This window comes from Salvia miltiorrhiza, unplaced genomic scaffold, assembly GCF_028751815.1.
Source record: "Salvia miltiorrhiza cultivar Shanhuang (shh) unplaced genomic scaffold, IMPLAD_Smil_shh original_scaffold_358, whole genome shotgun sequence".
Classification (NCBI taxonomy): domain Eukaryota; kingdom Viridiplantae; phylum Streptophyta; class Magnoliopsida; order Lamiales; family Lamiaceae; genus Salvia; species Salvia miltiorrhiza.
The window spans coordinates 155220-166490 of NW_026651535.1; the positions used below are offsets into that span (position 1 = coordinate 155220).

At 38.4% G+C, this 11271-nt stretch overlaps 2 protein-coding genes across 3 annotated transcripts; both read right to left on the reverse strand.

Annotated features, from left to right (window-relative positions):
- Window positions 1–534: 534 nt before the first annotated feature.
- Window positions 535–7850, reverse strand: LOC131004215 (putative late blight resistance protein homolog R1C-3). Of its 2 annotated transcripts, XM_057930843.1 has the most exons (3): window positions 4693–7850; window positions 4307–4345; window positions 535–3539 (listed from the first exon to the last, which is right to left on the reverse strand). In XM_057930843.1, exons 1-2 carry the CDS (start codon window positions 7560–7562, stop codon window positions 4330–4332), a joined length of 2886 nt encoding a protein of 961 aa, XP_057786826.1. In that variant the 5' UTR covers window positions 7563–7850; the 3' UTR covers window positions 535–3539; window positions 4307–4329. The 2 variants fall into 2 exon arrangements, with proteins under 2 accessions (XP_057786826.1, XP_057786825.1); XM_057930842.1 differs by having other exon boundaries at window positions 535–4345; window positions 4693–7849.
- LOC131004275 (putative late blight resistance protein homolog R1B-17) lies at window positions 933–3607 on the reverse strand. The gene is made up of 2 exons (XM_057930925.1): window positions 1973–3607; window positions 933–1910 (listed from the first exon to the last, which is right to left on the reverse strand). The coding sequence occupies exons 1-2, from the start codon at window positions 3605–3607 to the stop codon at window positions 933–935; spliced, it is 2613 nt and encodes an 870-aa protein (XP_057786908.1).
- Window positions 7851–11271: the final 3421 nt, after the last annotated feature.

Genomic DNA, 11271 nt, shown 5'->3' on the forward strand with positions numbered 1-11271 from the left:
CTTCCGCATACAACTTTTTAACTAAGCAAATTGAAGACTCAAAACAGGTCATTCTCAGAAAATATTAAAAAAAAATAATCAATTTTCATAAAGTCGTGCAACAGAGCCAAAAAAAAAAAATATGTGAACTTAAATAAAATTCGGTGAAAGTTGGTTTTTGCCTCATGTATGTGTGTCTTTTTTTTTAAAAAAAGCAATATGCTTCATGAGTTTAATTACTCTTATTATGACAAAATTATATGTGGCTATTTTATGTTTAAAACATGATTTTTTTATTATTAATTCTAAAAATTATATATAATTATACAAAAAAATTATAATTACTTGCAGATTCTATCCTACAAATCATAATTTAATGATTTAAGTTAGTTTTAGTTATATAAGAAATTAAGAATATTCTATGAATGGTTTGTAATGAGCCATATCTTTTATATATAAGTAATAACTATGTAAATTTAATGATACAAATAGTACAATATAATAATTTAGTGTAATTTTGAATAGATTTAAATTAGAAGTTTGCTAATTTGTAAATAGTAGGACATCAAACTTTTGGTGCATATATATATATAACGTATTGCCCGTGCGAAAGCACGGGGGCAACACTAGTATAGATTATAAACATGTGAGACATTTTAGCATTGCTTAAGGTAGAAAAAAAAAAAAAACCTATTCTGCAAAGTGCTAGCTTTCTTATGGGCGCATGTCACATGTGTAGAAATTTGGCAATATGATCCTTGCGCTGGAATCTGTTGAGAGACATGATCCATGATTCCATTCCAAATATTGAATCCGGCTTGGGCTGGGGTTGGGGTGGGCGTCGTCCATTTTTCTTTTTTCTTTTCTCGCCTTCCAATCTCACTAATGTTCATGTATCATGTAATACACCTTTACAAAATTCTCATGGAGGTAGGCTTTCACACACCTAATATTCATTTCTTGCGCTTCGTATCATCCCATGAACAATGGACAGCTAATGCATCTTTCTTCCATCTTGGTAAAGCCTTGTTCATTTCCTCTGCCCCTAAAGGATTGCAGTCAACCATTTCAATCTTTCTAAGTGAATCTTTACAAGCCCAATGAATCCTATCAGGCGACCTTCCATATTCCCACTCAATATTTTCCAAGTTGTAGCAGTGCTTTAGGCTTAGCCTTTTAAGTGATTTCATGCTCTCACTTCCAACTTTCCATTCCACCAGATCACTGTCTTCAATCACAAGAGATTGAAGGGACCAGAATTTTTCCCTCGCTTCCCACTTAACTCCTTGAAAAGCATAGTTTTGCAACTTGAGCACTGTAAGACTCAGCAACAACGCCATCTTGCTCATTTCTTCCCACGGATATCCCAACCCACTCAAACTCAATTTCCTCAACGTTGATGGGAAGTTCGGAAGTGGAGCAAGCGGAGAAGGGACTATCTCAGGACTCACGATCACACATTTAAGTGATCGTAGTTCTTTTAGATTTGAAACTTGGTTAAGGGAGCTCAAGAGTTTAACATCATCATCATATGCTAATTCAATCCGAATCCCAAGTTTCTCCAACTTAGGAATTGCTTTAAAAACTTCCTCACTACAGCTATGAGCACTCACATTTGAAAGTGTGAGTAAACTTTCCAATGAAGCACCACAAGGATTGGGTATATCACTATACATGACATCAATATGCTTTATTTCCTTCATGCTCCATATCTCCACTGGCAAAAACGATGGCCCTCTGCAAGATTTGATGCTCAAATGGGAACCCACAATCAAGAACTGAAGGTTTGAGAGTCGGGATATGGAAACAGGGAGTTCTCCGTTCAAAGTGAGAGCAAGGTACCTCAACTGAACTAGTTCTAACACCTCCAATGGAAACTCATAAAAACGGATTGTAAGAGCATCCAACTCTCTCAGCAACTTCAAACCAGACTACCAGAGCATATAGGAACTTGATACCGATGATAGGGACCATAACAAAGAAGAGAACGCACAGTTGATGCACAATGAACCTCCACTGATTCATACACATCTTTGATGCCAAACAAAACATTGTTGTGGAATGCCAATCTACTTTGCCCTTGTATATCTCCTCCTAAACTATCATTGAGAATTTTCAATATGCAACAGAACTTCGTCTCCCTAGCTTCTCTGTTACACAAGTACCAAAACGAAGAATGAAGGCCACATGTTTTTATTTGCTCTTCACCAACTGCAGAATTAGGAGATATGTTGCTTTGATATATCATAACCAAATTATTTGCAACAAGCTCATTTAAACATTCGATTGCACTAGGAGATGGGAATTCATGCGCATTTTCTTCAAGAAATCCATCACTACTCCACATATTGATCAGCTTACCCCGAGGAATCTCATAATTTTGACGAAAAACTCCCATATACAGAAAACATAATTTTAGCAACTCTGTCAAATTCTCATAGCTTGAATAAAGTACCTTCGATATTCCATCATAAGCATCCATGAAAAGCTGGTGATTTTTTTCTGCTGCAACTTCGTTCCAATACTGTAACGTCCTCTCCTTTGAAGACAAGAGCTCTGCAACCTTGACAATCATAAGAGGAAGACCTTCACAATTCTCGGCAATCTTCTTTCCAGCTTTCTCAAATTGAGAGGTGCAGAGCTCTTCAGCGAACACGTTCTCACGCAGAAGCTCCCAACTTTCCTCCTCATTTAAGAAGCGCAGCCTCGAGACATAATCCGGAAAATGACCATTGTGTTCTTCCGCTTGATGCACCCTGGTTGTGAGCAATACTCGACTTTCATTTCTCTCATATGGAAAAGGCTCCGATTCAAATATTTTGTATCTGCTCGACCAATAGAAGTGACACGCCATGTATTTGTTCCATACATCATCCAAAACAATGAGATATCTCTTGCCCTTCAAATTTTCTCTCAGGCACCGAGCAATTTCGTGATTTTCTCCTTTCGAGAGGAATCGATCGCTTAGATCGGGATTCAGCTTGGCTAGAATGCGCCGTGGGATGTCTTTTAATTGACATTTTCCCCCAATTTTCACCCACACGCGAAGATCATAATGTTTCACGATATCTGGATCTTCAAAAATTTGTGCAGCAAGAGTAGTCTTACCAATGCCTGCCATTCCAACAAGGACCAAAATCATCATAGGCGATGCTGGACGCGTGAGATGGTATTTCAGTTCTTTATAATGGTCGGACAGACCAATCATCTTCGATTTGCGCCCAGAAAGCCCGATTTGCGATGAATCGCCATCTTCTTCTTCTTCTTCGGCGGCGGCGATGTACATTGTGTTGAATAATTCTGCAAATGAGTGAATATCTTGCTTGAGATCTTTCACTTCCTCTGCGGAGAATTCGATATAGCGCACGCTGCTTCCAGATGGCGCGTGCTTCGTCTTCAATGATCGGATTGTGTCTAGTAATTTGGAAACCGCCACTTTGATTTGGAGATCCAAAGTGGTGGTGGTGCGCAAGAGCAATTTTCTGGCGATTTCTTCTGAGGAGTGCAGCTGCTGATATGCGAATTCTAAGATTTGTTGAGTTGGGGGTGCAAGCGAAAGGCTGGAAAAAGGATTCTTTATGAGGTCCTCAATTGTGAGCTTGAGAGAAATGAAGGCATCCAAAGCCATTTTCACTCTCTCAATATCAGATTTTACTTCAACTGAAACTCGACATTTTCGTTTGTTAAAGTGTGGGAACTTGCTTTACAAAGACGAGTGACAATTATTGAAATGGGCCTATTCGTAATTATGAACGTGCTAAAGTAGTGGGAATGATGAGCATCAATTTTTCGGATATGAGTCATAGACTCACATGACTGCAATTATTTCTCCCCTATTTTGCAAATATTTCAATGTGTTGACTAAAATCGTTTTTAACTAACAAAACAACCAAAAAGATTTAGCAAAACAACAGTCAATCACAATTCACAACTAACATAATATTTTCTCACAAACCAATGCATCCAACACCCAAACTCACGAATCCTGTAAAACATTTTCAACTCGACTATATATAATATATGATCTCATCGTATGAAAATTTCAAAGTGATTATGAATATTATTATTGGTACCTAATTCCAATCTAATGATGATTGATGACATGCGGTACCAAAACAAAGCAAAAATTATGCATAATACAAATATTAATGTCCTCGAATCACATACTACTAATTAAGATTTTCAATCAAACCCAACCAATCACAGTTTTCATTCCATACCTCAACAAAATCCAAAGTAATTCACAATTTCAAATTCATATGACAATCCAATAATAAAACCACTGAAGTTATAAACATGTGGATGAATGAAGAACATGGTGGCTCACCTTTACGACTCTATTATATATCCTCAGTCATCATATCGCCTGAAAATTAATGATAAATATATAGATATGTGAGCATACATATATATTCAGAGGATAATTAATAGTCATCTTGTCTTGTGTGCAACCTACAATGAACCTACACACACCAACATACATTGGAGCAACACCTCCCTTGGTTTAATTACTTGTGAAAATTCTCATATATACACTAACTAATAGAAAAATAAAGTAGCAACGTAAAACATCTTGACCAGAAAATAATATTTTATAGCATTAAAATTTAAAAATTAAGTACATTTTGAGCATAATTAAAATTTGAAAACCCCATAATTAACTTAAAATATGTACTAAGACTAGGACATGAATTAATCAGGTGCAAGACTAACCTCATAAACTTGATAGTAATGGGTTTCTTGTCAAAAGAAGAAAATGCAGTCACTTCAAGGGAAGCATATGTTCTCAGCTGTAATTGCTTGACTGAAGTCAAAGCTAGAGGATTGCAGTTCACTAATTCAATCTCATTGAACGAAATTTCAGATGGCCAGTGGATCTCTTCTAGTTTGTAGCAATGTTTCATGTTTACGCAAATAAGATTAGGGAAGCTTCCAGATCTTGCTTTCCATTGCACCAAATCACTGTCTTCTATTAGAAGAAACTTAAGTCTCAAAAAACTTCTCTTTCGTGCTTCCCACGTTGAACCCCAAAAGGCGTAGGCTCGCAATTTGAGCACTTCAAGAAATGGCAAAGATCCAATTACATCCATGTATTCCCAAGAAAAACCCATGCCACTCAAATGTAACTTTTTCAATCCGCGTGGCAACAACAATGAACTAGGAAACACATAATTGTACTTAACCACAGGATTTATGATACTACATTTCAGTGTCTCCAAGTTTTCAAGTGTTGAAATACAACCAAAGCAACTTAAAAGGTCATTATGGTCATCATAAGGCGTCAGATCGATTTGAACTCCTAATTTCCTTAGGCAAGGAACTTTTTGGGAGAGTTCCAAAATTGTACAAATACTGGCATTCACACCTACAAGAGTTGAGAGCTTTTTCAAAGAAGCAAAATGACACGGAGCTACAAGGCTCTTCCCCAATATTTCAATATGCTCTAACTCTTGCATATCCCATATCTGTATTGGTACATATGATGGAGCTCTACAAATTCTAATGTTGCTATGCGGATGGATAATCAAGACTTGAAGGTTGAAAAGTTTGGATATGGTCGTAGGGAGTTCTCCATTGCAAGTTAGAGCAAGGTACTTTAATAGGACTAGTGTAAGAATTTCTGTTGGAAAAGTGTACAAACGTAGTTTAAGAGCATCAAGTTTCCGAAGCAACTTGAAATCGTCACCAACTGGAATTGGATATTGGTGGTATGGACCAAAAAAAAGAAGAGAACGTGTAGAAGATGCACAGTTCAATCTCACGAACTTGCGAAAGTCCTTGATGCCAAATAAAAGGTTATTTTCAAGACACAAGCAACGCTGACCTTTTACACCATCCTCTAAGCCTTCAACAAGCTTTTTTAAGACATGATAAAACTTATTCTTCTGAGCCTCTCCTCTACACACGTGCTGCCACGAAGAATGAAGGCGACAAGTTTTATACTTGGGAGAAACAATCCTCGACGAATACCTATAAATGCTCGTTAGGCTGAATAAAGCCAGATTCCTATACATGCAAAGTTCCTCCAAACATTGCGAGACAGAATCCTCCAAAGATTTGTTATGAAACAAGCCCTCAGTGGCCAACATATTCATGATCTTGGAAAGGGGGATGTCATAATCTCGAGGGAAGACTCCCATATACAGAAAAGGCATTTTAAGATATTGAGGTAAGTAGTTGTAACTTGGGAAAAGTACCTTCGATATCTCATTATACGCATCCGTGAACACTGAATTTCGCATCTCTGCAACATCGTCCCAGTATTTTGGGTCTGTATTCTGGGCTTTTGATAGGATGTCAGCGACTGTGACTATCACGAGAGGAAGACCTTCACAGTTTTTTGCAATTTTGGTAGCGGCTTTGTCAAGCTGAAAAGGGCAAATATTTTCACCAAACACCTTCTCGCATAGTAGCTCCTTACTTTCTTCTTGGTTCAAAAACCGAACCAATATAATAGAACAAGAATGAACCAGAGTGAAAGTTGTGTTTCGGTCTCGGGTAGTTACCAAGATATGAATTGATGCATCAAATTTGTATTGAAAATAACCCATCACGGAATCCATCTGTCTCTCCCACACATCATCGAGCACAATTAGGCATTTCTCGCCCTGCAATCTTTCGTCATCTCCTTGTGTGATTCCATATATTTGATCTAGAATGTCTAGAAAGAATTCATTGATTCGAGATTTTCTGCCTACTGTGACCCATGCGCGACGCTGAAAATGGCTTAAGATTTCTGGATCTTCGAAAACGGCCTCGGCAAGAGCAGTCTTGCCAATGCCTGCCGTTCCAACAAGTGCGAAGAAATGGTTCCTGCCATATCTTTTCATAAGACTCTCTTTGAGTTGTTGGAACTGATCCGATAATCCAATCATCTTGGACTTAGTCCCAATTCTTGAGTAAATAGATTCATCCTCGTCGTCTTCAGCCATATTGAGCAATTCATAAATGTATTCCCTCTTGGTATACTTGAGAGCGTGAATGAAGGAAGGAACATGATGTCGTAGGGAATGCAGATCAATGGATAATCTCTCACCCCCAACATCTGCTAGGCTTCTGGATTGTGAAGCCTCAGATTCACTCATGATTTTTGGCGTGTTAAAGTTTCTTCCTTTGGGTTTACGCACCACCAGTCTTCTTCTCCTTGTTGTGGTTGCGTGGTGTAAACGAGGAATTTGTGGGTGTGAGGGAAGGGATCGGAATCCCCATGCTACCTCTTTCATTCCTTCATCTTCTACTTGTGAGGGAAGGGATTCCAATAAGCCTTGCAAATCCCATACTCTCTCTTTCATTATTCCTTCATCTTTTACTTGTGAAAGAATCTGTTGGTAGACAAGGGATTCCAATAAGTCTTGGAATTCCCATATCAACTCTTTGATTTTTCCATCCAAAGCATTCACCTTCTTCCTGCTCTTGCTAGTTCTTGTGCTGTCTAATCTTTCCAGAATTTCTTGTAAGGGCTGCAACTCCTCGTAGGCGGATTGTATGATATGTGGAGAGGGATCAACCAGACTAAAATGAGAAGAATAGAGAATGTAATCAATTGTATTCCTCAGGGAATTCACAGCACCATAAGCCGTCATTCCTCTTTGGTTGTGGGTGGTGGTGGCGGCGGCGGGAGGAGGAATGAGGTCGGAAGAGATGGTAATCGTGAAAATTTAGAAAATAATATATGTTGGTTGGCTGTAGAAATTAGAAGAGAACCATGCCTTCTCAATTATTGAAGCTAAATTTCTCAAAAAAAATAAAATTATTGATGCTGATTAACAATTAGAAATTTAGCATTATCATCGAAAGTCAATTTATGCGGGCTGTGGAATTTTTAATTCATGGAAAGGTACATTTTATTTTTGAATTATGGAAAGGGACATTTTACTTACGAATGTTTGTTTATATATGCTTATTTGCTGAAGATATATCTAAATACTCGGTCTTCGTTTGAAATAATTATACATATTGTGTGATTGTCTATATCATTTAGAGGCAGCATATATAATAAAATAATTTTAGTTATAACAAATATTAATTTATTATTATTGTTTACTAAATTGTCATAATCCCAACTAAAATGTTAGTATTATTAAATAGTTTAATTATAAAGACATTTTAAGAATTAAAATTTTGTACTCTCTCTGTCTACAATATTACAATATCGGTGTCACTTCTACTATTTTGGTCCATCCACAATATCTTTATCACTTTTATTTATAATAATAGTATTCACAAACTCCACTCACAATAATAGTGAAATTCAAACTCCATTCACAATACTATCTACTATCTACTCGTCCCGTCCACAAAGTGACAACATATGATGAACGAAGTGAGCATCTAATTTTAATACATGATAACAAACATCATATTATATTTTATAGATATTTTAATATATTTTATTAAATATAATATTAATATAACGTATGATAAAAGATATCACAGTTAAATATACCACACATTATCTTATACCACATACGAAATGATCCATGAGTATTATTTTAATTCATAACTTTTCTATAGGTTACATAAATTTTTTCATTTGTTTGTTTGTGGGCCTTACTAATGTGTGTGGGTGTTTTTTATGATGGGCAAAATGAGATATACCATTTGTGAAAGATAAAATATAAAAAATATCCACTATTTACAAAACAATAAATTATACTCATTTAGGACATTTTTACCTTTATGTATCATTCACGCAGTGCTCGGCATTGAAGTGTCGAGTGTCGAGCATAGACTGTCGAGCATCAAGGTGTCGAGCAATAGTTCAAATTGAACTATTGCTCGACACCTCGAGCATTGCGTGTCGAGCACTGAAGTGTTGAGTTAGGCGGAGGTGTAGAGCGTTGAGCATCGAACTGTTGAGCAAGGCAAAGGTGTCGAGCACTGAACTGTCGAGCAAGTGGAGGTGTCGAGTGTCGAGCAATAGTTCAAATCTTGACATTAAGTGTCGAGCAACTGAGCATCGAGCATTGCGTGGTTAGGTGCAACGAGGAAGAGGCGCACTGTGGCGAAGCGAGGCGAGGCAAGGCACAACGAGGAGGAGGTGTGCCGCGGCGAGGCACGGCGGCGCAGGCTCGCCGCAACGGAGATAGATCTGGTAGGGTGGTGATGCGACTGGGCGGTTGGGGCGGAGGAGCGGCTGGGCGAGAGAGACTTTGAGGTGGAGGCCGCGGCGTGACGAGACTGAGATGCGGCAGATCTGGGAGGTTGCAACGGAGGCGCGGTGCATTTGCCAGAGGGAGAAAGCGGTGGAGAGAGAGAAGAGAATAAGTTATATGGAATGAATCACCACGTATGGAGGAAGAGGGGACATGGTTGAAAATTTCTTTTTGTAAGGGTACAAATGTCAAATTTCTTTAAAAAATTGTACTATTTATATGTTTTAGTTTGCATGGGTATTTTTTTATTTTTATTATTGAGAGTGGGGGTGGGTAAAATCAACCATTAATTCTTTTTATGATCATAGTCTGGCAGACTGAGATTCAGCTGTGGTGTTTTCTATATACTCCCTCCGTTTCATAAAAGTATACATAATATAAAACGATAGAATTATTATTATAATTGAAGTATGTATATTTTTATGGGACGAAACTAAGTATTTCATTTTAGGATTAGAATTTTAGTTTGATTATTCAGATTTGGCAGCGTCCTATGAATTCAGTTTATGTAGCTCCATCCTTGTATAGTTGCATATGCTCATCCTCTGTTTCTGCTACAACAGACAGAGATGGATATCCACATTTTTACCTTGAGAATCGAGCGCCTCCTATATTCCTCCTGTTGGTGGCAGACAAACTTTTCTGCTTTTACTTTTTGCTTTTCCTTTTGTTGACTTCTTTGTCGTAGTTGTTAGGGGGTGTGTGGTTGATTATTGATTTCTTGACAAAATTGAGCAGAGAGAAAAAAAAGAGAGCAGAGAGAGCTGTGAGAGAAAAACTCTTGCAGAAGAATTGGGGTGTGATATACACGAGAGATTGTGAGGTATTTGAAGAGGGTTTTTCCAGCGTGGGTTTGAGAGTGTACGAGAGTGAGAGGTTGATCTCATCTTGGGTGTAATTCTCGATTCATTGTGTGACGAGTTCGCGGGTTGTGCGAATCGTCGGAGTTCTTCAATATTACGATTGGTATTGCTCCCGTGGACGTAGGCATTTGCCGAACCACGTAAATCTCTTGTCTCATTTATCGTCTTGCATATGATCTTGATTACTTGTGGAGATTTTCTTGTTTGCTAAGATTGGGGACGTTTCTCGGTTGTATGTGCGTTATAAATTGTTTCCGCTGCATTGGTATTATTGTATGGATTTGCATTTGATACCAACAATTGGTATCAGAGCTTGATATCAAATTCGGGTGGTTGAGCTCAGATTTGAGGGGTATTGAGCTGGTCCTAGCAGAGGCGCATACCAGGTGTTCGACGAAATTCCTGAGAGAAACGAAAATCTGAAACAAGCTGAAAAATGACGTCTACGAGTGGTGCGGTCAAGATAAGAAAGTATGAGATAGCAAGGTTCAATGGGAAGAATGATTTTTCCTATTGGAGGATGCAAATGAAGAATTTGCTAATTTCACAAAAGCTACACAAAGCTTTGGCGGGAAAAGAAAAGAAGCACGAAGACATGTCGAATGAGGATTGGGAAGAGTTAGATCTTGAAGCACGAGCGTCGATCATTCTCTGCCTAGAGAGGGATGTTGCTTTCTTGGTGGACAATGAGGTAACCGCCGCGGGAGTATGGTTGAAGTTAGAGGCGAACTTCATGACGAAGACTCTAACGAATCGGATCTACTTGAAATCAAAATTGTACACTTGCAAGATGGAGGAAGGTACACCTATCCAGGAACATTTAAACAAGTTTGATAGGTGCATATCGGACTTGAAGGATATTGATGTGAAGGTGGAAGATGAGGATCAAGCTCTCATGCTATTACTCTCATTGCCAAAATCGTATGAAAATCTTGTACAAACCTTGATGCTCATGGGCGACACTCTGACGATGGATGAAACTAGGACTTCACTCCTGGCGGATGATCTTCGAAAGATTGCAACTAGTGGCATGGCTACTAGTGGGAGCAAAGAGCAGGCACAGGGATTGTATACGAGGGGCAAGACAAGTGATCGAGAGAAAGGCAAGGGAGTAAAGGCTAGATCCAGTTCAAAACCTCTTGCAGAGAGACCATGTTTTAAGTGCGGGGAACTTGGGCATTTCAAAGCAAATTGCCCCAGCAAGAAGACAACTTGGAAGAAGAACAAGAACAAGTACAACAACAGCGGGAAGGTACAAGGGACACAAGAAGCTG

Bases quoted from the DNA above. Each gene is read 5' to 3' on its own strand.
- LOC131004275 (XM_057930925.1), bottom strand. From the start codon at position 3,607: ATGGCTTTGGATGCCTTCATTTCTCTCAAGCTCACAATTGAGGACCTC. The intron at 1,911-1,972 runs GTGCGTTCTCTT...ATGCTCTGGTAG, and splicing joins AGGTTCATTGTGCATCAACT to TCTGGTTTGAAGTTGCTGAG.
- LOC131004215 (XM_057930843.1), bottom strand. From the start codon at position 7,562: ATGACGGCTTATGGTGCTGTGAATTCCCTGAGGAATACAATTGATTAC.